The sequence below is a fragment of the Perca fluviatilis genome, chromosome 2 (assembly GCF_010015445.1).
Source record: "Perca fluviatilis chromosome 2, GENO_Pfluv_1.0, whole genome shotgun sequence".
Taxonomy (NCBI): Eukaryota; Metazoa; Chordata; class Actinopteri; order Perciformes; family Percidae; genus Perca; species Perca fluviatilis.
This window is the reverse complement of record NC_053113.1, coordinates 45,092,710-45,119,483: the sequence shown is the minus strand read 5'-3', so window position 1 is coordinate 45,119,483 and position 26,774 is coordinate 45,092,710. Positions and strand designations below refer to the sequence as shown.

The 26,774-nt window shown below is 40.2% G+C and overlaps 1 protein-coding gene across 3 annotated transcripts in view; it reads left to right on the top strand.

Moving 5' to 3' along the window:
- sez6b (seizure related 6 homolog b) overlaps positions 1 to 26,774 on the top strand; it is a 327,905-nt gene that overhangs the window by 196,384 nt on the left and 104,747 nt on the right. For all 3 annotated transcript variants that reach the window (XM_039778005.1, XM_039777999.1, XM_039777990.1), the window contains exon 4: positions 174 to 363. In XM_039778005.1, coding sequence (XP_039633939.1) covers positions 174 to 363 — 190 coding nt within the window. The remainder of the gene's footprint in view (positions 1 to 173; positions 364 to 26,774) is intronic.

Here is a 26,774-nt window from a genome sequence, read left to right as displayed (position 1 = left end):
GTGGACAGGCTGGTAAATCTGCTCCTCTGTGATTTCTGTGCAGAACAGGTCATCAGCTGCTAGTCATTTTTTTTTTGGTCCTGAGAGACTCGAGATCCCAGAATCTGGATCTTTTGTTGTTGTTTTTTTATATGACGCATAAATGGTCTAATTCTTACTCTGCTTTCTGTCAGGTGATGAATGTGAATCTATCTGAGGGAGACAAGGTGGTGTTTGAAGATGTGGGCCACATGGAGAACACCATGCTGGCCAATGAGTCCATCCTGATGAGGGGATTGGTTGTACGCAGCCACAGCAATCAGATCTCCATCCGCTTCCACAGCCGGAGATCTCAGGGTGGATCAGTCCTGCTCAGATACCAAGGTAAGAGTGTCTTACAGAACAAAATCCACCTGCATGCTGTCGAAATAGACACAAGTATGAAACTAGAAGTTTGAGAAAACAACCAACCTGACATTTAAATGATTTAATGCTTTTTTGCTGCTTGACATTTTTGTGACTTTAAGAAATTTGGTGTCTCTGTTCGGGTCATAAATAGCGAGGACAGGAGGAGAAGACAGGGCTCTCTTCAGTGATTTGAACGCTGTTGCCTGATCCACACCCCAGACCCAGCAGTTTTTTTAGAGAGGAGGTCACGGAGTGGTTTGTCTTTTCCTGCCAGCTGGGGAATGAACTTTCCCAGCTAATTGACCATGTCGAGAAAACTCCTCAACTCGCCGACGTTTCCGGGCTCCTTCATCTCCATGATGGCCTCAGTCTTCCTTGGGTCAGGGCGAATGCCCTCGGACGTGACGATGTGACCCAGGAACCTGCTTTCTCCAGCCTCCGCAGCACAGAATGGAGTCGAGCATCATGCTCTTCCTGGTCCTGCCCCCACATGTCATCGATGTGGCAGACCACTCCTTCCAGCCCCTCAGTAACCTCGGCCATCATGCGCTGGAAGTGTTCAGATACCAAAAGGAAGGCAGATTAAATGGAACCTTCCGAAGGGTGTAATGAATGTGGTGTATTTGGCTGATTCTTCCGTGAGCGGGATCTGCCAGAACCCCATGTTGGCATCCAGTTTGCTGAACTTTTTTGCTCCAGCAAGCATTCCAAGGCTCTGTTCTACCGACGGCAGAATGTACTTTTCACGGCACACATAGACATTCAAGCCAGTCAAGCGTACAGACTCCCTGTTCTTCTTGGGCACGACCACCATGCCGGCACACCAATCAGTTGGCTCCTCAACACAGCTAATAACGCCCAGTCTTTCCATACGCTGGATCTCTTCTTTGACTTTGCCTACCAATGGTAGAGGAATTCTTCTGGGGGTTTTCACAGAAAATGGCACCGCCCCTGGTTTAAGCTTGATGGCATACGGTTGCTGTATCACACCCAGATCACTGTAAAGTTTATGGTAACATGCCTTTATGGTCTACATCTCTATGTTGTCCACACGGATGAGTAAACCAAGGGCTACAATGGCAGGCTTCCCAGGCAAAGGGCGTGCTCAGATTTTTGACCACATAGACTTTCTGCAGAGTCTGCTTGGCTCCTCTCCTTAGCTGCAGTTTGGCGAACCCTGACACATCCAGTGGAATCCTTCCTGGACATTACAGAGGTTTCTCAGCTTTCTGAAGAACAGGTTGTTGTGCGTCAGAAAAAATGTCATTAAAATCAGTCTGTGAAACCACAGTGACACCTGCACCGGAGTCAAGTTTGAACATGATAATGTTGTTCATTATGCCTATATCAACTGTCCATGGATCATGATCTATGCACAGATTTACCTGCAAGGCACACATGCTGGTAGTGACCCATTTTCCCACAGGAACAGCACTTAGCATTGTTAGAAGGACACGCCTGCTTGGGGTGAGCAGTGCCTCCACATTTGTAGCAATGAGAGCGTTTTGGGGATTTGCTCTGACCGTTGTGTTGCATTGCTCCACAGCTTTTGGTTTTGAATTTAGCCTTTTCCTTGTGCTGTCTGCCTTTAAACACCCCGTCCACAGATCTGGCATCCGTCTGCTTTACACCACTGACTTCACTCCTCAGTGTGTTTTGCTGCTTTTTGATCTCCTCGGATTGTTTTACCATGTTAATGGATTTTTCCAGGTCCAGGTCTTTTTGCATCTGCATACGTTCAGAGAGCCGCATATCCGCCAGCCCGACCACTATCCTGTCTCTGATTAGCTCATCATGCAGCGTCCCATTATTGCAGTGCTCTCCTAAGCCATACAGGGCAGTAACGAATGCATCTACAGTCTCATTTGCTTCTTGCTTGCACATGTTAAAAATCGTGCACGTTCACAAACAACGTTCTTTTTCACCACGAAGAACAACTGAAAACCATCCCGTACTTTGGAGTACAAGCGCAGATCTGCATCACTTAGTTTCAAGCCTCTCAACAAATCATCAGCTTCGTCTCCCAATATATCAAAGTATTCACCTGATTATCTTCAGAGCTTGCTGGTAAATTGCTTGCTTGGCGGAATCTCTCAAATCCAATTCGTCCACTCGTGTGGTTTGGAAAAATCAAAGGGCTCCGGTGGCTGGATGCTAAACGAAGCACCGGGTGTGTTAGCCATTGTGCTAGCTCTGTTCCTGCTCTGCTTGTCTTCACTTTCACTCATTGGTCTTGCTCACCGATCTCTCCTTTTCCTCTTTCCTTCCCGGCAGACCGTTGTCTCCCATTTTAGGCTTAGTATAACAGCACTTCTGACACCATGTTGTGTTATTTGATAAATAACGAGCGTGATTCACTGTTATCTAGCATAACCTCTTTATTGGGTAGCTGCATTCAACCACACGTTTTTTCCCATCCTCTCGTTTCCGTCTCTCTTACATGTCCCTCCTCATACACAACTCCCATTAAAGATTCCTACCCATATAACATGCAATATACCACACTTTCCACTTTCTAAAATGTGAGGCTTTTTCTGCATCACCTTCGTACTTTTAATACTTTAAGTACATTTTCCTGATGATACTTACATACTTTTACTTAAGTAACATTTTCAATGCAGGACTTTTACTTGTAAAAGAGTATTTCTTACAGTGTGGTATTACTAGCCTCGTGAGACCGTCCTGATCTTGCGAGCTCCAGTTTTCCACTCGCAGAGCAGTCTGGCATCTTGAGATAGAGAAAATTTGGAGCCGTTAGCCAAACGACCGGGCCAATCTGCATTGGTTTTGAGGCGGGTTAGGTGGTGATAGACAGATGGTTTATCCAATCAGCTAACCAGTATTTTCAGACAGCGGTAGCCCTAATTCTGTTAGCCGCTCGCTAATGCTTTTTTTCTCTTGGATCCTTCTTTTGGAATATGGTCCAGGAACCTGAAATGGGGCCTTTTATTCCTAAATTCTCGTTACATAAACGGCAAATATCCTTTACCGACATGTTGCTTGCTTGCGGGAGCTATCGAGCTATGCTTTGCCTGCAGCAGCAGGGGCGGGCTTGTGGTTGTATTTTCATACGCTTCGCGGATCTGATTGGTTGATTTGGCCCGTCTATCACCAACATAGGTGATAGACAGATGGTTCATCCAATCAGCTAACCAGTATTTTCGCCCCTTCCCAAAAGTTCTCCAACGGAAAGTTCCCCGATGGATATGCCGAGCAAATGCGAAGCAATCCATCTGGCGGAGTCAGGTTATGGTATTACAGTTTTTTTTTTATTGCTAGACGACGGTGGCTGTCACTACCCAAAGTGAGTAGAGTGCAGTGCTGTCAAAACTGTTAACCACACTCTCAAAACAGAATGGAGCCTATCAAACACTGCTGATTGCAATTTTAGCTGAAAGCCTAAGCAGGTGTTTTGTTTTAGACTTGTTAGGTAAACACATACTGTGTGAGTATATATATATATATATATATATATATATATATATATATATATATATATATACAGTGCCTTTGCGAAAGTATTCGGCCCCTTCAACTTTTCGACCTTTTGCCACATTTCGGGCCTCAAACATAAAGATATAAAACTGTAATTTTTTGTGAAGAATCAACAACAAGTGGGACACAATCATGAAGTGGAACGAAATTTATTGGATATTTCAAACCTTTTAAACAAATAAAAACTGAAATATTGGGTGGCAAAATTATTCAGCCCCCTTAAGTTAATACTTTGTAGCGCCACCTTTTGCTGCGATTACAGCTGTAAGTCGCTTGGGGTATGTCTCTATCAGTTTTGCACATCGGAGACTGACATTTTTGCCCATTCCTCCTTGCAAAACAGCTCGCGCCGCCCAGGGTTGGATGGAGAGCGTTTGTGAACAGCAGTTTTCAGTTCTTTCCACAGATTCTCGATTGGATTCAGGTCTGGACTTTGACTTGGCCATTCTAACACCTGGATATGTTTATTTGTGAACCATTCCATTGTAGATTTTGCTTTATGTTTTGGATCATTGTCTTGTTGGAAGACAAATCTCCGTCCCAGTCTCAGGTCTTTTGCAGACTCCATCAGGTTTTCTTCCAGAATGGTCCTGTATTTGGCTCCATCCATCTTCCCATCAATTTTAACCATCTTCCCTGTCCCTGCTGAAGAAAAGCAGGCCCAAACCATGATGCTGCCACCACCATGTTTGACAGTGGGGATGGTGTGTTCAGGGTGATGAGCTGTGTTGCTTTTTACGCCAAACATAACGTTTTTGCATTGTTGCCAAAAAGTTCAAATTTGGTTTGATCTGACCACAGCACCTTCTTCCACATGTTTGGTGTGTCTCCCAGGTGGCTTTTGGCAAACTTTTAACGACACTTTTATGGATATCTTTAAGAAATGGCTTTCTTCTTGCCACTCTTCCATAAAGGCCAGATTTGTGCAGTATACGACTGATTGTTGTCCTATGGACAGAGTCTCCCACCTCAGCTGTAGATCTCTGCAGTTCATCCAGAGTGATCATGGGCCTCTTGGCTGCATCTCTGATCAGTCTTCTCATTGTATGAGCTGAAAGTTTAGAGGGACGGCCGGGTCTTCGTAGATTTGTAGTGGTCTGATACTCCTTCCATTTCAATATTATCGCTTGCACAGTGCTCCTTGGGATGTTTAAAGCTTGGGAAATCTTTTTGTATCCAAATCCGGCTTTAAACTTCTCCACAACAGTATCTCGGACCTGCCTGGTGTGTTCCTTGTTCTTCATGATGCTCTCTGCGCTTTACACGGACCTCTGAGACTATCACAGAGCAGGTGCATTTATACGGAGACTTGATTACACACAGCTGGATTCTATTTATCATCATTAGTCATTTAGGTCAACATTGGATCATTCAGAGATCCTCACTGAACTTCTTGAGAGAGTTTGCTGCACTGAAAGTAAAGGGGCTGAATAATTTTGCACGCCCACTTTTTCAGTTTTTTATTTGTTAAAAAAGTTTGAAATAGCCAATGAATTTCGTTCCACTTCATAATTGGGACCCACTTGTTGTTGATTCTTCACAAAAAATTACAGTTTTATATCTTTATGTTTGAGGCCTGAAATGTGGCAAAAGGTCGAAACGTTCAAGGGGGCCGAATACTTTCGCAAGGCACTGTATATATATATATAGGGATAGCCTTTTTTTGTAAATAAAAAAACACTTGTATATATTGTACTGTTTTAGAGAAAACTGTGTAAAAGAGCAAAGATACCAATATGTCCAGGTAAGATGTCTGAGGTTACATACACAGTTAAAAAACAATTGAAAAACACTTCCTTTACTATAGTAAAACTGCGCACTTACTATTTTTCACAAAGTAATGGAGGTGATAGCTATGGGAACACCACAGTCATTTGTATTCATAGATGATGCAGGTTCGTGGCAAGAGAGGACATCCAATGTGTTGATAAAAACTTGTAAAACATCTTAACTATTACGTACCTTTTAGTTTGTAACATTTCCAACATATATATAGATATATGTATATGTGTGTGTTTACTGTAGTTGAGCAAACTGAGGATTTTCATGCATTCTTGTTTACTTAAAAACTGGTATAAAATAAAAAAAGAAAAGAATATAATTTCACTCTTTTCTTATAACACATATTGATTAGTGTGAAGTCACTTAAATTATTCAAACTGTAAAGATGAAAAGTTTGTAATTTCTGTGTTGGTGTTTGATGCTAGTGTTTTTACTCTCAGTTTGTTTTAAGTTACAGTGTGTGTAATCTAAATGAGGATTGTTCATGGTATTTGGCTGCACTGAGCGTGTTTTGAGACCTGTGTGAACACTGTCGTTTAGCAATTAACCCAATAAAAATAACTTGGGTTCATCAGTCATCCACATGATTAACAAATACATTATATTTGTAACTGCTTACTTACATGTCTAAGAGAGACAGGAGTTTCAGAAGGACTTGATCCTGCAGCCAGCAAATGACAGAGGCATGACCTGAACGTCATTTTCTGCAGCTGCCTTTGTAGTGAAAATCCATGAAGGATTTTTTAAATGTGCTGGTGTTTTACCTAACAGCCCCAGGAGACGGAGACAGGGTCAGCTCTGGTCCTGCTAGTCAAATTTCAGCCCCCGAAAACTGTGTACAGATTCCGCTCCTTGATATCTCTTCATTTATGCTAGTTTCGATTGATTGCCATCCAAAGCGCAGATGGCATGTGCAAACTTCTCCCCTGCTAAATAGTGGCATCAACATCATTACCTGCTGCTTAAAAGCAATCTGTGCCGTGTTTGCTAGTTTCTCGACAAATGCTGCAATGGGAGAATAGTGTGTGTTGGACAAAGGACATCAATTCAGGCTCTGGTGAACTTATATTGGACACTTTTCAGGATTTTATGGACATTTTGAGACTAAATAATCAATAGACTAGAGATGAGTCCTCAGTAACGTATTGTTTTTTTATTTCCAGGACTGCGAAAACTAAGGTGGGTCTGATTAGATAGGCTAAAGCTGTTATACGTTTAATCAACGTATAAGTAAGTGGATATATGTAACTTTCAGTTTGTGTTGATTTCAGCGGCCCCTTTGGACAAAAGGAGTAGTGTTTTTACCACACTTGCTGTTCTTTTATTTAAGGTGCTTTATTGCCCACTGTCTTTTGTTGCGATAAATGTTTTGCTCAGACAGAAAATCATTTACAATAAGAGAATACGTTACAGATGCATCGTTGCATTTCAAGTGTTGCATACAGTAACTTAGCCTACTTTGGATGTATCGTGAGCTAAACCGGGTAACGTTATCTATGACTACGTTTACATGCAGCCAATAATCCATTCAAAACTGGAATATTAGCAATAACCCGGTTGCGCACGGCCATGTAAACACCGGCAAAAACCCGAATATGCTACCTGGGTTACCCCTTTTCTAACCCGAAATTTTGGTCATGTAAACGCGTATCGGCATATCCCCATCAAAAGGAACATTGATTTGTGTTCTGCGCATGTTCTATTCGCAAGGAATCTTGGTCTTTTGAGTAGAGGAACTTCTTGTATGCGCCAGAAAACCTGCGCGCAGTATACCGGAAGTAAACAAGAAGTAGAGGTAAACATGGTGAGACGCAGCACAGCACCACACTTTTGGAGCGAGGAGGAAACCAATTTCTTCATTAGTGTGGTGAAAACCATGAATATAATGTCTTTTGTTGACGGCAGAAAGTACCGAGATAGTGAGATTTATAAGAAGGTGAGCGAAAAGTTACGCGAAGCAGGGTTTGTCCGTGCGTCCAGACGCTAACCGTGCGTCGCCGTTTACGTCGGGATATTGCCAATTGATTACAAATTCCATGTATACAGGAGTAACTCTCTCTGCTCACGCATGTAAACGGGTTATTCCGAATGTTTCAGAAACCCGAATAGTGACCTTAACCCGACCATAACCCGAAAATTGACAGCTTGTAAACGTAGTCACTGTCACTGTGTCACGAGCAAAAGCAATAAGAGTTTATTGAAGCAACCAACGTCATAATAACTTATGTTAATATAGCACATTTTATGAAACCAAAGGACGCTTTACACAAGTACAGGGGGATGAGGGAAAAGAAAATAGAAGGCCAACACAAACACAGACTGAAAAGGATTAAAAACCCTGCGTTAAATGGAAGGGGGACGTAATTTAAGGTTGGCTACTGACTACAACCACATTGTGCATTGTAAAGTTATTTTATGAATGAAAAAGACATTTTACATACCTGAGGGCCATTCGTGGTCGGTTTTGAATCATTTACAATCCTGTAATTGTCTCCATCTATTGAAAGCCAGACTGAGTGTGTGACTCGGAGTTTGCCCGTTGTCTTTCACTTTCCCTTTTAGCTTTTAGTTGTTCTTCGTTTAATGTCCTTCTTTCCTGTGATGGCCCTGCCCCAGTATCAGCCATTACTACAGCAGATAACTTCTAAAATTAAATTAGGCCTATATAAAGAAATCTCCTGCTACCTTTGCCTGGCTGGACATGCTAACACGGGCTTTTCCGGTGTTACAATGAAATCTGTGACCTGTCTGAATGTGTTGGTGTAGCGCCGTCTACCTGCCGTAAATCAATTTGTGACTTTGTGTGAAAAATCGGACATGGGCAAAGGCATTAATAAAAACTATATAAAAATAGCGTTCTTGTCACTGTTAGTCTTGTTTGCTGTTACACGTCATTTATGATCATTATATGAAAAATTACACAGTTTCAGAAACGTTAAAAAGTTACATATATTGTATTATTTGTAAGTATCGGCTTGGACCCTGTATCAGCAGATACTTAATGTTAAAGGACTCGGATCAGGACTAGGGCCTGAAATTTTGAGCATCAAACACTTGCACTCTGCATCAATTTATTGGTGCAAATGTATTTATTTATGTTCATACATACAGTACATATATCAAAATCATCAGCCATACTGCCATTATAACCCAACACTCTGGGTAATATCTTCATGCTTACATTGTTTGCTGCTGCGGCTCTCTTCACAACCCCAACCTCCTCCTTATGTGCTTAATGTTGGTACTGTTAACCTAACTAAAATCTAGGGCTCTGTTTTCGTGAACCCTGCGGGGTGGCATATAGATCCCAGTTAAGTGCACCCCGCCATTTGATATCTTCACCAAACCAAACGTTAACTCTCCTCTGCTCCGATCGCTCTCTCTCGTCTGCTCACACAGCATCTCCGTCACTTTATCTCTCTCCTCAACAGCTGTCCCAGCCAGATGGTAGATGAGCTGGCGAGAATATCCGAATTTTTTATCGAAAACTGTTGCAAGTTTTCATCGCTGCCTGTGTGAATAGTTTTGATGCGAAATATATACACATACCGATTATTTCGCATTTTTGCTTTGTTTACTCGTCACACCCCCGGTGTGTTTCTGACCTGGCTCCTGACAGGAGTTGGATCTACCAATCAGGTTTCTTGACACTCAACACCACACGACACGCTGTTGATATTAATCTTTACTAAATATTTTGTATAAGAACATTCATTCAAGAAAATTCCTGCATTACCCCCATAGAATAATCGTCAAAATGCCATATTTTGTAAAGAAATAAATGTTTATCAAATTGTTGTTACATTGAGTTGTTAAATATGTGTATGTCATGTGTTTTCTTCTTTCTGAATTCTCTGAAAAGCCATGATATTTTTGTTAGTATATTTAAACAGTCTGAGTCAATTTAATGGATGTAACCCCCTAACATAATAGGAAGGTTAAGGCTTAAAGAGCAGGTTAAAACCAGTAATAACAGCTTCTCCCAGCTTCGCTTAATGAGAGTGTTTGCAAGGACCAATTGATTAGACCCCAGACAGAACAATACAAGTTAAAGCTCCCACACCTTGAGCACAAACTTTCCACAGCTATGCACCATGGAAATACAACATTTTTGTTCACCATTCAAATCCCTCCAGAAGCTTGTCTTCCCTGCCTGGCTTTTTGTCAGAAAAACTGAAAGAAAAGGCCTGTTGATAAATAAATTCAATGTTTGGGATTGCAATGTCTTGAGCACTGAGGTAGTGCATGTGTTGGCTGAGATAGGATTCATCACAGTGAGTTGCTGTTGCAACATATTGTTCCCAGGCAGAGAAAGGCAAGTGCAGGCCAGGCAGCGGCGGAGGAGAATGACAGACCGGCACCATGGATACGAGACTGTGTTCATGATTGAACATGCTTAGTACATGCTCACGCTCACATGAGTTCGCAATATGTCACTTCTGATATGCATAGAACATCCTTCTGGAAATTGTTATCACATCCCCAGTCAATATTCACTTATCAGGTGAGGGTGGACTTATTGATTCAGCGTGTGAGGAGATACACAATATGTGACCCACTGAAGTCATCTTTCCATTTCTTTCCCATCCCCGTGCCAAAATGGTTAATATGTAGGATTAAAATATTTATGTGATGGGTAAAAATGGTACTGTCTCAAAATGTTGAAAGACTTTTACTGATTGAGCTACAAACTACAAATTCTTATGATCATGTGGAAGGCTATTGGGTGGGTTATAATTTAGGATTCTGTAATCAATCATTGGGATTACGTGCATAGCAGAAATAGGATTAACAATATTCCTCTTAACAAATTAAAAGATGAATTCTCATGAAATAAAACACAACCTCGCATTGCCAGACCTTGTCCACACAGCATTCCTGGATAAGACAAAAACATGCCCTGGTTTATTGGCATTTCTTTAAACCAATGGTGCCTCTGCAAAATAGCCTTTCTTTCAAAAGTTGTTTTAGTCGTGCAACAGAAAACTCTAAGAACAGATAGTCTAGCTAGCTGTCTGGATTTACCCTGCAGAGATCTGAGGAGCAGCTAACCATAGTCCTCACAAATCCACCCGAGTTTAGAAAGCCAACATAAAGAAAGAGGAAGGTAACTTATCTGGCCGAAAAACAGGACATCCGGCGGAATTTCCAGCAGCACCGGAGCAATCTGGGATGTGGAACATCGTGGATATAGACTAGGGGAAATGCATTGCTACCAAGCCATGGCCAGGTTAGCAAAGTGACATGATGTTATCACTGGTAGAGAGATCACATATCACACGGAAATCCATCTTGTCAGGCTTCAAGTAATAAGAGTGCACCACTGGTTCCAGTGAAGGCTTCTGTGTAACAAACCATCTGTCAGGTTAAATAAGCACTTTGGTCAGACACAAGAGGGACAAAACACGCAGTGTCTGCTCTGCAGTAATGCAGACCCAGCTTTAGTCAGAAGCCCACAAAAACCCTACATGACAATACAGTTAATGTAGTTAATGTAAAGTGAATTTAGGAACTGAATGCTCATTTAAATTATTTGATTGGTGCTGGGATATCGAGCTACAGTAAATGTTGAGCAGCGGATGGGTCAGCTCATTCTGTTTCTTGGATAATTATAAACCATTGACATGCTGACAAGTGAATTTAAAATGGGCATGTATCTAATATTATTTTGGTTATTATGAAGATGTAATTGCAACAGGATTTCTCCATTGATTAATTATGGAGAGAGTCAAATTGACTTTTTTATTCCTGCATTTAATTACTGCCATATTAGAAATTAGCATGAATGAATAACAGCACACACAAATAGGTTTGGCATTCAGTTGAGTCCGTCAAGCATTAAAAAGACATGGGGTGATCACTTTAGTGTCAAATTACACAATGTTTAGCTGCCGAGGGAAGAAATAACAAGTGTTCGTGTCACTGAAAAGTCTGACTTTGTGTTTCAACCTTTAGTTAGGACTAAGGATGGCTATTGATGGCCAAATAAAGCTTTGTGAACCATTTTATTTATTTTCTGAGGCAACTAGGTGGTGCTCTTGGTTTAAAGAAAAAGGCTCAAGGAATGGCAATTCAGTGTGCTTTCAACATTTGTTGAACAGAGAGTGCCATATAGTGGGCTCAGACAATAAAGAAAATGCTTCATGAAGCTTCATTTGGCCATCACTACTATTCACACATCAAGCAGACACAGAGCAATGCCATCAGTCATTTGGAGCCATGGTTCTGGCCACCTGATGAATGGAAATCCAATATTCTCTCTCATTTTAGCTCTGGTTTGGTCTCCACCATCTCCTGGGGAAAATATATGGCTCATTAGCACCTATATGTTCCACTTTCTTGACCAGGTGGTTTGGTGCTTGTGCACTTTATCACATCTTTGCCACTGAAAACGGCTGTCTGCCGCTGGAAACAATGTTAATGAGAGTGGAGATAGCGGGTCAGAGAACCAAAAATAATGAGTTTTAAAACCTTAAAAAGCTCTGTAGAAAGAACTTTTGTTGTCCGCAGGACTCGTCATTACCAGCAACCACTTTTTATATCACATATAGTAATTTGAGTCATTGTTGATCTAAAATGAAAAAAAAAAACCTTTGTGTAGAATTTTTTAAATATTCCAACTTTTCGCCACCGATTAGTAAAAAAGAAAAAAGCCGCTGTAGCTGACACCAACACACACTGAAGTTAGAAGTGCATAGACTGCACCTCTTTTCAACATTATTGTTTTATTTTTCTACGAGCCAAAAATATCCCATTAAAATGATCTCAAAGATGTTTTGATCATAAACAAAAATGTAATGGCTTTCAGTAAATATGTTTAGCTTGGTATCCAATGTGTAACAGACAACCAAATAATGACAATATCGATGCTCATTGTGTTACACAGACATAAGTCATGAAGCTCCTGTTATTTATAGGCTCTCTGTTTTTCCACCTGCTGTGTAAAAGGAATAATGAAGTGTGGGATTTCCATAGCAACCGGCTAGCATTTAATCCTGAAATTTAGCAGTGTCATAGCTAATGTTTCACTGCAGAAATCAGATATTATGTTGAATTTTCTTAAAGAAATATGGTTTTAGAGTGTTCATTATGTAGTCAGTTAATCAGTTAGAGATTTCACAGTTGAAACTGTTTGGCCTAAATGTTTCAGTGCACACCACAGGCCGTTCATGCTTTAGTTTTATGTGAATGACATTCACACCTGTCTTCTCGTTATTGTGTCTCACTGTCCTCCATTCTGTCTCACACAAGTCATGGCACCACAATGATGACAAATCTCTCAGAGGAATGATGCATTTCCTAGTTCTCTTTAAATGATGATACAGTTCAGTTTAAGCCATCAAATGCAAGTTGATCTAAATATGTCCAGATGGGTCTTTTAATATATAAACTCTATGCAGCGTTTTGCAGTCCAAAGTTAGCTGTACAGTAAAGCCTCCCTCCATACAGACAATGCCCAGTCCCACAGAGGACATGACATTGTGTGAAATTGGATCCCATCACTGAAGGATATTTCCCACCCACAGTGTCCTGTCCTGTAAAAGCCTGTCACGCCCAATTATTCTCAAAGAGGTCTGATGAGTGAGGCGTACATGAATCCCCTCCATTGGTTTCTTTATTGATGTCCAGGCACAGAGGGAGATGTATGTATTTTTCATCAGTCCATGTAAAATGCAAGACTGCTAATAGACCATTTGTCTTTGTTAGCAAAAGGAAATTTCATTGTGCCATAAATATAGAACATCAGCTGGGCTGTCAGGACGCAGGACTGGATTTAAGAGCCTGGTACTAGGAACTGGGGCCAATGTCTGCCATAGCAACTTACTTTCCCAATGTATGTATTTGAATGCTTTAACCCTTGTGTTGACTTCCCGTAAACCATGAAAAAAAACACTTTTGATGTCCCTATCTCAATGTTTTAGAAGCTTTTTTTAAAAGTTTTTTGTTTTTATGTTTCTGTGGGTTTTTTTTCAACATTTTGGTCACTTTTTGCATAAATGTCATCGCTCCATCTGCCGTTTTGTCACTTTTTCTGGCATTTCTGGCATCCTCTGGCGTTTTTTACGTTTTCTTCCAGTGTTTTTGACGTTTTTTTTTCATTGTTTGTATTCCCTTTCCCAACGTTTGGTTGTGTGTTTTTTTATTTTTGGCACATATTTCTTTAAAAATGTGTCAAATTTGACCCGAGGACAACATGAGGGTAAGCTTATACAGCATAACCATAGAGCTTGACTCTTTCTTCAAACGGAAGTAAAAAGAGAAAATCAGAATGTACTGCACAACAAGACCAAAAGGTTAATAAAAAGGCTACTTCAGTCTTTTATTTAGGGAACTCACAAATGACATTTTGAAAATGAATGGTCAAAATTAAAGCAGAGAGGGAATGACAGAGGCACATCTCTCTATTACATATCAGACAGTTTCCAAAATTATTTGGAAACTGTTATTATAAGGGAAAATAGTTACATAATGTTGCTTTAAAATTAAATTAAACTGTTCAGAGAATTTAGGACATTGGAAAGAGCAGTTTAATAAAACAAATCTAACTCAAGGTCTACTTACTGGCTACTTACTAAAGCAGCCGTGATTGTGTGTGTTTGACCAATCAGCGACCGTCATCCATGCAAACCCCACCGTGAAGGTTCCTGTACTACCCTCCAATCAGAAACTTTTTGGGGGATAAAAAACCCCTGGAAAATAGAACTTATAGTTTGTTTGCTCTGGTCTCAATCAGTTGATGTCTTCCCCTTGGTTCGGTTTCGTTTCACACACAGAAAAATCCAAGCTTACCAAAATGCGTCATTACAAACTAGGCAAAGATGTTCACTCCGCTTATTCATCAGATGTGTCTGGGGTGGGAGCAAGAGAGTAAATACAGGAAGAAGGTCCTGTGTTCTTGACTAGTGCTTGTTTCTTGCATCTCCATGGTCAAACCAGCTCATTTCATTTAAATAATCAGACATTGTTTTCGTGAGCGATGTTACTACCTCTGCCCTGGTCACCAAGACTTCGCTCTGCTCTGCTGGTGTCTGTCTCCAACTTTAGCAGCAGCAGCTACAGTTTGCATGTTCTGCCGCAACACAGATTGCATAGCACACCTGACTAAAGGAGCCATTTAGCTCAGACTTGTGGAGTACACTGTGCGGTTCGATGTCACAAATCATCACAAACGAACCTCCTCATCAAGCAGGTCTCGGTACGCTTGTTTGGTCCGCTTTTGGTGCCCATCCGAGTGTGATTGCCGCATTCAGACCTGCCCAAACGAACTGCACCAAGGGGGAAAACCAAGTGCAATTCAATTATTGAGGCAGGTGTGAAAGGCCCCTTAATATAGACCCTGATCCCTGTGGTCGAAAAGCAATGAGTTCCTCAGAAGGTTGCCAGTTCGAAGAAAAGTTCCTGCAGTCGAAAATTAGCTAAGGTCTTCATCAGCGTATGGCATTTGCAGAGGGGTCTGTGCGATCACACACACACACTTGCAACACTTTGATGTCTCCATGGCAACTGCGCAAACTCTGTCCATGTGACATGATTAAAACAGTCCAGAAAGAGCTGATCATTTGTGGGTTGGGGTTGTTTGTCAAACTAGTATTTTCCAAATTCAAGAATGAGAATGAGTTCGTATTTAGAAACACCTGCAGTTTGTAACACTGGCCAGAGGCATCAAGTAACGAAGTAGAAATACTTCGTTACCTTACTTATAGGTCCCATGACATGGTGCTCTTTGGATACTTTTATATATAGCTTAGTGGTCCCCTAATACTGTATCTGAAGTCTCTTTTATATAGACCTTAGTGGTCCCCTAATACTGTATCTGAAGTCTCTTTTATATAGACCTTAGTGGTCCCCTAATACTGTATCTGAAGTCTCTTTTATATAGACCTTAGTGGTCCCCTAATACTGTATCTGAAGTCTCTTTCCCGAAATTCAGCCTTGGTGCAGAATTACAGCCACTGGAGCCAGTCCCACAATGAGCTTTCCTTAGTATGTGCCATTTCTGTGTCTGTAGCTATTGAGGAGGAGAGGGGGGGCAAGGTGGAGGTTGGGGGTGTGACCTTGACCAACTGCCACTTTGCTCGTTTGAAAGCCATGATGTCTCTCTCTCATGGGTGGGCCAAATTCTCTGGGCGGGCAAAGCAGAGAAAGGGGTGTTAACCTTGCTCCTTATGACCTCATAAGGAGAAGATTCCAGATTGGCCCATCTGAGCTTTCGTTTTCTCAAAGACAGAGCAGGATACCCAGGGCTCGGTTTACACCTATCACCATTTCTAGCCACAGGGGGACCATGGGCAGGCTGGGGGAACACATATTAATGTTAAAAAACCTCATAAAGTGAAAGTTTCATGCCATGGGTCCTTTAAGTAGAAATTTTGGGTATCTATACTTTACTGGAGTTATTTATTTTACAGCAGACCTTTTACTTCTACTCCTTACATTTTCACGCAATTATCTGTACTTTCTACTTCTTACATTTTAAAAATAGCCTCGTTACTCCTATTTCAGTTCGGCTTGTTTTCATTCCGGCACCCAAAAAATCAAAAACCTATCCAGATAAATTGCGCCATCTGGATAGAGTGAATTTGATTGTGGTTGGATGAGAAGTATAAACATATACCATTCCAACACCCTATTGGTTTGTATGCAATCCATCGCACCTGCACATGACACAAATCACGTCACACTCCAGCAAGGAAATAGCAGACGTACAGTGCCTTGCGAAAGTATTCGGACCCCTTGAACGTTTCGACCTTTTGCCACATTTCAGGCCTCAAACATAAAGATATAAAACTGTAATTTTTTGTGAAGAATCAACAACAAGTGGGTCCCAATTATGAAGTGGAACGAAATTCATTGGCTATTTCAAACTTTTTTAACAAATAAAAAACTGAAAAAGTGGGCGTGCAAAATTATTCAGCCCCTTTACTTTCAGTGCAGCAAACTCTCTCCAGAAGTTCAGTGAGGATCTCTGAATGATCCAATGTTGACCTAAATGACTAATGATGATAAATAGAATCCAGCTGTGTGTAATCAAGTCTCCGTATATATTGCACCTGCTCTGTGATAGTCTCAGAGGTCCGTTTAAACGCGGAGAGCATCATGAAGAACAAGGAACACACCAGGCAGGTCCGAGATACTGTTGTGGAGAAGTTTAAAGCCGGATTTGGATACAAAAACATTTCCCAAGCTTTAAACATCCCAAGGAGCACTGTGCAAGCGATAATATTGAAATGGAAGGAGTATCAGACCATTACAAATCTACGAAGACCCGGCCGTCCCTCTAAACTTTCAGCTCATACAATGAGAAGACTGATCAGAGATGCAGTCAAGAGGCCCATGATCACTCTGGATGAACTGCAGAGATCTACAGCTGAGGTGGGAGACTCTGTCCATAGGACAACAATCAGTCGTATACTGCACAAATCTGGCCTTTATGGAAGAGTGGCAAGAAGAAAGCCATTTCTTAAAGATATCCATAAAAAGTGTCGTTTAAAGTTTGCCAAAAGCCACCTGGGAGACACACCAAACATGTGGAAGAAGGTGCTGTGGTCAGATGAAACCAAAATCGAACTTTTTGGCAACAATGCAAAACGTTATGTTTGGCGTAAAAGCAACACAGCGCTCATCACCCTGAACGCACCATCCCCACTGTCAAACATGGTGGTGGCAGCATCATGGTTTGGGCCTGCTTTTCTTCAGCAGGGACAGGGAAGATGGTTAAAATTGATGGGAAGATGGATGGAGCCAAATACAGGACCATTCTGGAAGAAAACCTGATGGAGTCTGCAAAAGACCTGAGACTGGGACGGAGATTTGTCTTCCAACAAGACAATGATCCAAAACATAAAGCAAAATCTACAATGGAATGGTTCACAAATAAACATATCCAGGTGTTAGAATGGCCAAGTCAAAGTCCAGACCTGAATCCAATCGAGAATCTGTGGAAAGAACTGAAAACTGCTGTTCACAAACGCTCTCCATCCAACCTCACTGAGCTCGAGCTGTTTTGCAAGGAGGAATGGGCAAAAATGTCAGTCTCTCGATGTGCAAAACTGATAGAGACATACCCCAAGCGACTTACAGCTGTAATCGCAGCAAAAGGTGGCGCTACAAAGTATTAACTTAAGGGGGCTGAATAATTTTGCACGCCCAATATTTCAGTTTTTTATTTGTTTAAAAGGTTTGAAATATCCAATGAATTTCGTTCCACTTCATGATTGTGTCCCACTTGTTGTTGATTCTTCACAAAAAATTACAGTTTTATATCTTTATGTTTGAGGCCTGAAATGTGGCAAAAGGTCGAAAAGTTCAAGGGGGCCGAATACTTTCGCAAGGCACTGTATGTAGCCTAGTACGAAGATGTCCGTGACAGAGACTCAAGAGAACTCGAGTGAAATGTCCCAACCAAGCACTGGCAATTTTCTTGTTTGGTTATCTTACATCCGTTTTCCTCACAGATTCCTGCAGTTAAGCTTGGATGTACATTTACATTCCAATAAAGGCTATTGATAACATGCCTCTGAAGTTTGACTTTTTGCACCATTACAATACTTATAGGCAACTAGTCATCATATCATCCACTCCATGAAACACATGTTAATGCTCAGTAGTACACATATGGTTCTTTAATGTATTTGCGTTGTACTAAAATGCGTTCATTTTCAATGGGCATAAATGCGGCTGAAACAGATGCATCCCAAATTTTTCAACATTAACATTTTAATATAATGTTATAGTCATTATGGCATTTAGAAAAATGTTTTTTTTGTGGAGGTAGGGTAGTGCATTATAGGCCCCTGTGTCATAGCCTAAGCTTTTGTCCTTAATAGCATTTTTTCCCCTTACATTACTTTTACTTTTATACTATAAGTACTTTTACACTTTTACTTGAGTAAAAAGCTTGAATTGATACTTCAACTTCTACAGAAGTCTTTTTAAACCCTAGTATCTATACTTCTACCTGAGTAATGAATGTGAATACTTTTGACACCTCTTTTGAATGTGTAGTCTCAAAGCCCCAGCTGATATCAGCCTGATGACATCATCAGGGTTATTTTTTTGACAAAGCTCCTCCACAGCCACAGACACCATTACAAATTCAAGCAGAAGGAATGTCAGAAAAAATGATGTGAGATATAATACAGTACTGTTATTGCATGGCTGGTCTTTTGTCTTCTGTTAGTTTTGCTGCAGCTCCTGCAAAGTGACTTTGTAGCAGCTTTTAATTTGCTGCAGTATTCTGTCTCCTGCTGTGTTGAAGTGGCTGTCATTGTAATATAGTTATTTATGAAATGATGATAATAAAAGGGGCCACGATTGCATAAACTCTCAATCTCTCTATCTCTTGCTCTCTCTCTCTCTCTACTTTCCCTCTCACACACAGACACAATTTACTCGTAACAGCAACTATAAATTAGTTTCAGTAGCCATTTGTACAAATTTACATTTTATTTCTTTGCTACATTCCAGACATATGTAGGCATATGTTAAAATACAATCTGCAGTCATTTTTAGCAGCACTGCTTCACACATTTCTTTGATCTATCAGTGACTAAAAGGCTGCAAATCTTTAGCAGACAGCACCTTAACATCCAACGCCAAAGAGCCTTCTCCACAGCTGTAGTCAGTGTCAGTTGGGTTACAGAGAACTAGTGATGGCCAAACGAAGTATTTTCTTTATTGTCTGAGCCCACTAGATGGCACACTGTTCAACAAAGGGTTGAAAGCACATTGAATTTCTATTAATGGAACCTTTTTCTTTAAACCAAGAGCGCCATCTAGTGGCCTCAGAAAATAAATAAAATGGTAAATGAAGCTTCATGAGGCTTCTTTTTGACATAACTACAGAGAAGGTAACATTTACTGATTTACACTGGAGCATGAGGAACACAACTGTTGTAAATATTTTTTGTACATGGACTTTATTTTCGTAAATATGTTTGCACAAATCTGCAATTTGGAAGGCCAACACAATAGATGTTGCCCATCCCTATATCCGTGACTATCTGTATGCCTGTGTTCCCTTTTTGAAAAGGTAAGGGTCGAACCCTGTGACCCAACGTTATTTGAATACATTCTTTGACAAATGATTAGTGATGGCCAAGTGAAGCCTCGTGAAGATTCAAGAAGCATTTACTTTATTGTCTGAGACCTCTAGATGGCGCTCTCTGTTCAACAATGGGTTGAAATCCCACTGAATTGCCATTCCTTGAGCCTTTTTCTTTAAACAAAGATCGCCATCTAGTGGCCTCAGAAAATAAATAAAATGGTTCACGAAGCTTTATGAAGCTTCTTTTGGCCCTCACTAGTTTCCATACCAGCTTCCATGGCAATCTGAGTGGTTGTTGTTGACTCTCTCTCTGGCTAAAGTGTTAGATTTACAGATTAACTGGCAGTGTAATTCCTATGCTAGCAGGGCCATTCATAGAAACATAGTGAGTTTTGAAGTATGTACCAAGGCTCAGTTCTTGTCATCCCCCTCTCTCTCATCCCTTTCCTGTCTACAGCTGAAAAGCCAAAAAAATATTCTTAAAAAACCACTTATCGTAGGACTGGACAGTGCGTCATATAAGAATCCTCAATGGTGGGCTGCAGGGAAGACATTAGCATCAGCTGCTGATAGTTCACCTCAGGAGTTCCTCCAGTGTCCCTATCATTACTAACCCCACGTGTCCTTTCACTGGCCCGTAGAGCAGCTGGCCATCAGTGTACGAGGGCTCTAGGTGCTGCTGGGTGATTTACCTCTGGGTGGGAGGTCGAGCGCTCCACCATGTTAGGCTAATTGAAAGAGCAACGGCGTGGTGATCTTGCTATAACAACACGTCCACGCTGCTGCTGTATAGCATAAATAAAATGGATTGGTGTGGGGGTTCTTCTATATGTCTTTGGCTCATTGACTTTCAGTGAGTGGGGGAATAAAGAAGAGAGCTGCATTTTCACTGCAACATAGATTAGACCACAGTCTGCCAGCACTTTTTCCTTCCTTGTTCTTTTCTATTTGGCTCATCCTGCATCATGGCGGCCCTCTGCTTTATGTATGATCTATGGGCTGTGCCTTCATCCTCTCCTTCCTGTTGGCTATTTATCATTGTTGATGGCCTCTTGAGGATGGAGAGACGCGAGGTGTAGCTCCAGTGGATTCTCCTCAGAGTAGCTACAGTAGGTCTTCTACATCTCTCTCTTTGTTTTGCTCTGCTCTTCTCCCTTTCAAGACTCAGACTGCTCTCCCAGTGGATCGCAGCCAAATTAGGACAATGCAGAAAACGTCTGCAATACAGTTAAAACAGCAGTAATACAACAGTAATTCACTAAGAGTTTTCTCATGAGCTTTACTGCAGTTTTGGTGGTTTTGGTTGCTATTTTCAAAGCCTTTTTATCCAATTTTAAAAATATTATCACCAAAATCCCAAGGTCAAATTTTAGGTTTAGACTTTACTTACTTTTTCTTTATTAAATGTTGGGTCATTACACTTCATTTTACGTATTTCGGGTCGCTTAAACCATTGGAAACCAAAAGTATGCACAGTACATGCCATTGATCATTGATATCTGGCCGGAAGTTTTTTAGGGTATTAGTGTTAGACAGGGATTTTAATGAAGAGTTATTGAATAACTATTTTTCTACAATGATCCTAAAGCCCAAAACGTTGACACTGATGTTCATTTGAACTCACCAAATCAAACAAAAGGGTTTTGCTTTATGTCACGCTGCAGTCACAGTAGCCAAGAATGCACATCTCTTTTCATCAGTCACATCTAGCCTGGACTGCTACTTTGATTTCATGCTAATCACAACACATCAAGCTCATTGTTTTACTGCAACTTTGCTGTTTTGGTTTATTCTCATGATTGTTCACAGCTTGTTTCTGCTACCTCCAAGTGGCCAAAAAATCGGTTATTGCAGGTATTTACTGATTCAAAAAATTATTTATAACCCAAATTTGGGAAATGATGAGTTCATGTTAAAACTTGGAGTGCAACTAATGATTATCTACATTGTCGATTAATCTGTCAATTATTTTCTGGATGAATGGATTAGTTGTTTGGTCTCTAAAATTTCAGAAAATTGTGAAAAATGTGGATCAGTGTTTCCCAAAATCCCAAGATGACGTCCTCAAATGTCTTGTTTTGTCCACAAATCAAAGATATTCAGTTTACTGTCACAGAGGAGAGAAGAAACTGGAAAACATTCACATTTAACAAGCTGGAATCAGAGAATTTACTTTTTTTTATATAAAAATGACTCAAATTAATTAATCGATTATCAAAATAGTTCATCTATTGACACACTAATCGATTAATTGATTAATCTTTGCAACTCTAGTTAAACACGAAAACTTATGTAAAATACTAAATTGTTCACTAAATAAAACAAAATATTATGGATTGACCAATTATCGGCCTGGACGATTATCGGGGCCAATATTTGGCAATTTGCAGATTATCTCTTTTCTATGTTTTATTTTACCGATAACTGATACAGTTAATTAATTTAAAAGTGCACTACTTTGGTTTTGCTACAGCTCTGTAAACACTTGCAAACAAACTGTAATAATTGCTTAAATCATTCAAACAAGCTTTTGTGTTGGAGTTAGCAACATTCCAAAATGTTAATTTTGACTAAAATATTGTCATTTTTACTGTATATGCATATTGGTTCCAAATATTGGTCATCTGTTTCATTAACTACCAAAAATTGGTATCGGCATCGTCCCTGAAATCCAGTATCAGTCGATGCCTACTTAATATGATACACTAAATATGATTTTGATAATGGTGTGTAAAGCTGGATGTTGTGCAAACCCCGATATCAGATTGCTTTAGGGTTAAGTATAGCTTTAGGTGAAATGTATGGAGAATGTTTGTACTAGGTTGGTATTTGCATCTGTGACTAAGTGACCTTTTCAGACCACCGCTATGGTATGTACCATAAATGAAGCATGACACAGATCATGGTGTCTTTTGCCCACAAACTCTGTGGCACAGAGATTCAGTTGCTCCGGAGTGAAGCCCTGAAACCAAGCCACGAGTCGATTAATCTCTGCAGTTTGTCAGCTCCTCAAAGTAATGTGAGGCCAATGGTCAGCAGAAGAAAATGCTCTGAGGGAGCAAACGAGATTAGAGATAAAGTTTGATCCGAGCGAGCTTTTCCACATCAAAGCCATATCACAATGCGACCGCAAAATAAATAAATTCAATTTACATCCGCTAGCTACAGGGGACCATTAAACATCTCAAATTATTGCTCTTCCCCTGTGATCTACACTGTGGCCATGAGGCATGATTAGATACAGTGCAGGCCAATGTTTCCTCTCAGCAGTTGTACAGAGCTGGCGTATGGCCAGTCTGGGGCTCATGTTTTTGTTTAGCAGCTCAGAAGCAGCGGAGGAAACAATGAACAGCCTACTGAAGTACTCCGCTGACTTTTGCACCTTCCTACTGCTGTTACTGCACGTTAATATATACTAGGTAATTTGCACAAGAACATTTACAAAATGTGCACATGTTTATAATATAATTCACAATATTTCTGAGCCTGTAAATGTTGATAATGTTAAAGTGTTTTTTTATCTACTGTGTATGTGCACTGTTGTTGGAAAGCAATGACCTACATTGCGTTACATATGTGACTGCACATTGTGTCAATGACAATAAAATTGAATTGAATTCTAGCAGCGCTAGAATTTCTAATGTAAGTCAAAAAAATATACATATTAATGATAACAAACATTTAGCCTTAAAATGTAAAGTAGATCAGAAGTATGTAGTTTAGTAATAATGTTCTGATTGTAAACAGTAAAAGCTTTAGTGTCCCTTTAATTGCCACCTAATTGAATTGAATTGAATAGTTCAGTTCTTAAAGATCCAAGAGAATTGATTCAATTGTAATTTCTGAGTGCTGTTAGTGCCACAGAGGACATTCCACAACCAATGCCCCATTTCCTCCTGTGTGAGTAACGTTTGCTTAAAACACAGTGACCAGCTGTTTTAGGAAATGACTGAGCCTTCTTTAAAACTATATTTGTGAGGTGTTTTTTTTAGGAATTTGATTGCACACAAGGGGTGGAGGGACTCGTTTTAGGATATGGTAATGACTGAGCCCATGATCATTTTATTGATGCAACCTTGCACATATTTGCCTATTACTGTAAATTAGGTGTGAATGTGTTTGTAAAATTGTATATTCTGATGTTTTGTACTTCATTTGTACTTCACATTGAATATTTATTGTTTTACCTACGGGCAGAAAATAGCACTTGTGCTACAACCTGGTGCAATGCATCTCTCCTTGTTCGTATACAAGGTTAATGTCCAATTGTACACTGTCCCTGTTTAAATAAAATTACATTACATTACATTTTTAAAGATTTACATCTTCAGTATGGGCTATGGGCTGGAGTTAAGACACATTGTTGGTTTTTGACTTTTTGTGGTACTTGTTGACCGTAACATACATGATTGTCAATGTTTGACAATGTTGTTAACCCTGTAAAGCTGAATTAATTGATTTAAAAAACACACACCACAGAAATAGTGTCTGTTTATATAGTTGATATGGCGCACTTGTTAGAAAAAAGCTGCTTACTAAGACATTCAGCAGTCACAGAGCAACATTATTTGGAGTCACATTTGTGTCCACTTATAACAAATGTGAGGGACTGGCTTTTATAGGTCATAAAGATGAGTTTTTGTTGTTTCAAACAGTTGTGTTAAGGAAAAACTCAGGAGCAGCACAAACCATTTCACTCACGTGAAGAAGGTTCAGGAGAATTTAATGAAACTCAATTGAGTAGAGTTTAGGATCACACAGTATAGTGTGGGTGCCATCCCAACTCTCTGAAGTTCCTGTCTTCCTGAAGGTGTATTTGACATAGTCTCTTGGAATGAACATCTTATTTTATTGTGTGTTTATTGTGTCTAATGCTTGTGTTCCATTTGTCCAGAAACGTTTTTATTTTTTTTATTTTATCATTGTTCTTTACTGGAACAGGAACTGGAACTGGACCAAGAATGTGTTTATCCCAGAGATATATTTTCCTTGTCAACCTATTTGCGTCCATATCTAATAGGCGATTCCATAACTGGGCCATACTCTTAATCATTCCAGCGAGCCTCACATGACTCCCATCCCATGTCTCCCACTATCCCCAATGTAGGGGTATATTTATGCACACCCAGAAAATATGTTATGGCACTATTTTGCACTAATTCACAATTAGATATATTCCTAAGTCCTCTAACATCCACAATATAATCAAGTATAGGGCACACACAGGCTTGAAACAATTTAGAATAAGTTTGAAAACTTATGTCTTTCAGATTCTTGCTTTTACCAATAATTCCTCCCAAAGCTCTACGTGCTGAATCAGCAAGAACCTTAACACCATTTCTAAAATTCATATGTTCATCAATATAAAAACCTAGATATTTATGAGTCTACAAAGTTCAGCTTGTGTCACCCAATTTTAAACTCATAAGTGCTGCGAGTAGTTAAAGGTTTTCTAAAGTGAATTATTTCCGTTTTCTTTCTATTGATAAACAATCTCCATTTATTACACCAATCATCAATATAGGAGAGCATCCGCTGCAGATTATCTTCAGATGGAGACAGTAGTACTATATCATCCACGTACAAAAGAATACTTATCATTTCATTTCCACATCTTATCCCACAATTCAATGCTTTAATTTCCTTTGCCAAATCATTTATATAAATTGCAAATAATGTGGGAGACAAAGCATCGCCCTGTTTTACCCCTGATGATGTTGGAAACCAGTTTGTATGGAATTCATTATTCATTCTCACCATTTACTGAGAGTGATGAACGTGTTTTGATATTTTCCGGTGATCTTTTTGGCTCAAGTTTTAGTCACGGGTAACACATCAAAACTCCATAGAGCCTGGATCACATTGTACAATGCCAAGGGGCCAACTGTTAAAACTAAACTACAAACTTATCACAAACAAAGCATTATTTATTAACATTTATTATTTATATAAATTTATTAAAAAAATCAGCAGGAGGGGGCGCACAGAAACAGCTGTTTAACGTCAGTTTGCAGCTCTCTCTCTCGTTGACTGTCCCTTCGTATCCCTGTTGCTTCCGTTCTGTCAGTGGATGAAATGGAATTAAAGCAGAGCGTTCTAATTACAACCACGAACTAGCAGGCCAGAGTGAGGCAAGCGACACTGCCTCTGGTGCTTTTCTGCTGTGAGTTTTTTCAACTCAGAGCATTCGGGGCGTTAATGCAAAAACGAGAGGCACTCAAAACTTTCAATAATTAGGCTACAAAGAGCTGCCCCATCTATCAATCGCTCTGTTTCAGCACCACGGACAGCCCTGTTCCCATACACGCACCCTTTAATTTAGCCGTACTCATTTCACCATGTCACAGCACGAACACCCACTTGCTTAGCTTACAGTAATCTAATGCCAAAATATTTAGACAGCAAAAAGCATTAAATCACTGACCAGCATTCAGTGCACCTACTGGTGTATGTGGGGTTGTAACACAAGAGCACCCAGTTTTTCTGAAGCACACCCACAGTTTTTCTTTTCTGGCTATGCTAGTGCCCTGGGTTAAGTGGTGGTTTTTAGTTTTCAGTAGGGGTTTAACCAATGCTAGAGGGGACAATGCCAGTCGTAAGAGACAAGTTGACAAGATTCAGAATTAGTCCCAGAAATGCCAAGAGATCTTTAAAAGGTTTCGCTGAAAGTGGGTTGAGGAGACAGGTGATTGGTAAAAAAGATGAAACCAGCATAGACAATGATTCAAGTGAGACAGAGATTAACTGGGATTAAACATATAAATATTGCACTCTTGATTTTATAGAAGTAGCTGGAGATGAGGAACTCATTTTGTACCTAATCTCATCTATTTTTTTACAGATCCTGGACGTAACCGGCTCCATCTAGCCTACTGCTCCCAATAACTGACAAAATAATGCTTGCATTTTCCTATTTACATGTTGTGATTTGTATAGTCACAGCATGTACAAATAACAAGGTCACAGGAGACACAGCCATCTTCTAACCATATACATACTGGGAACTATATTCTCAGAAGGTAAAGGTACTGCTACTTGGGCGGAGTGATGAGCGCAACACCTG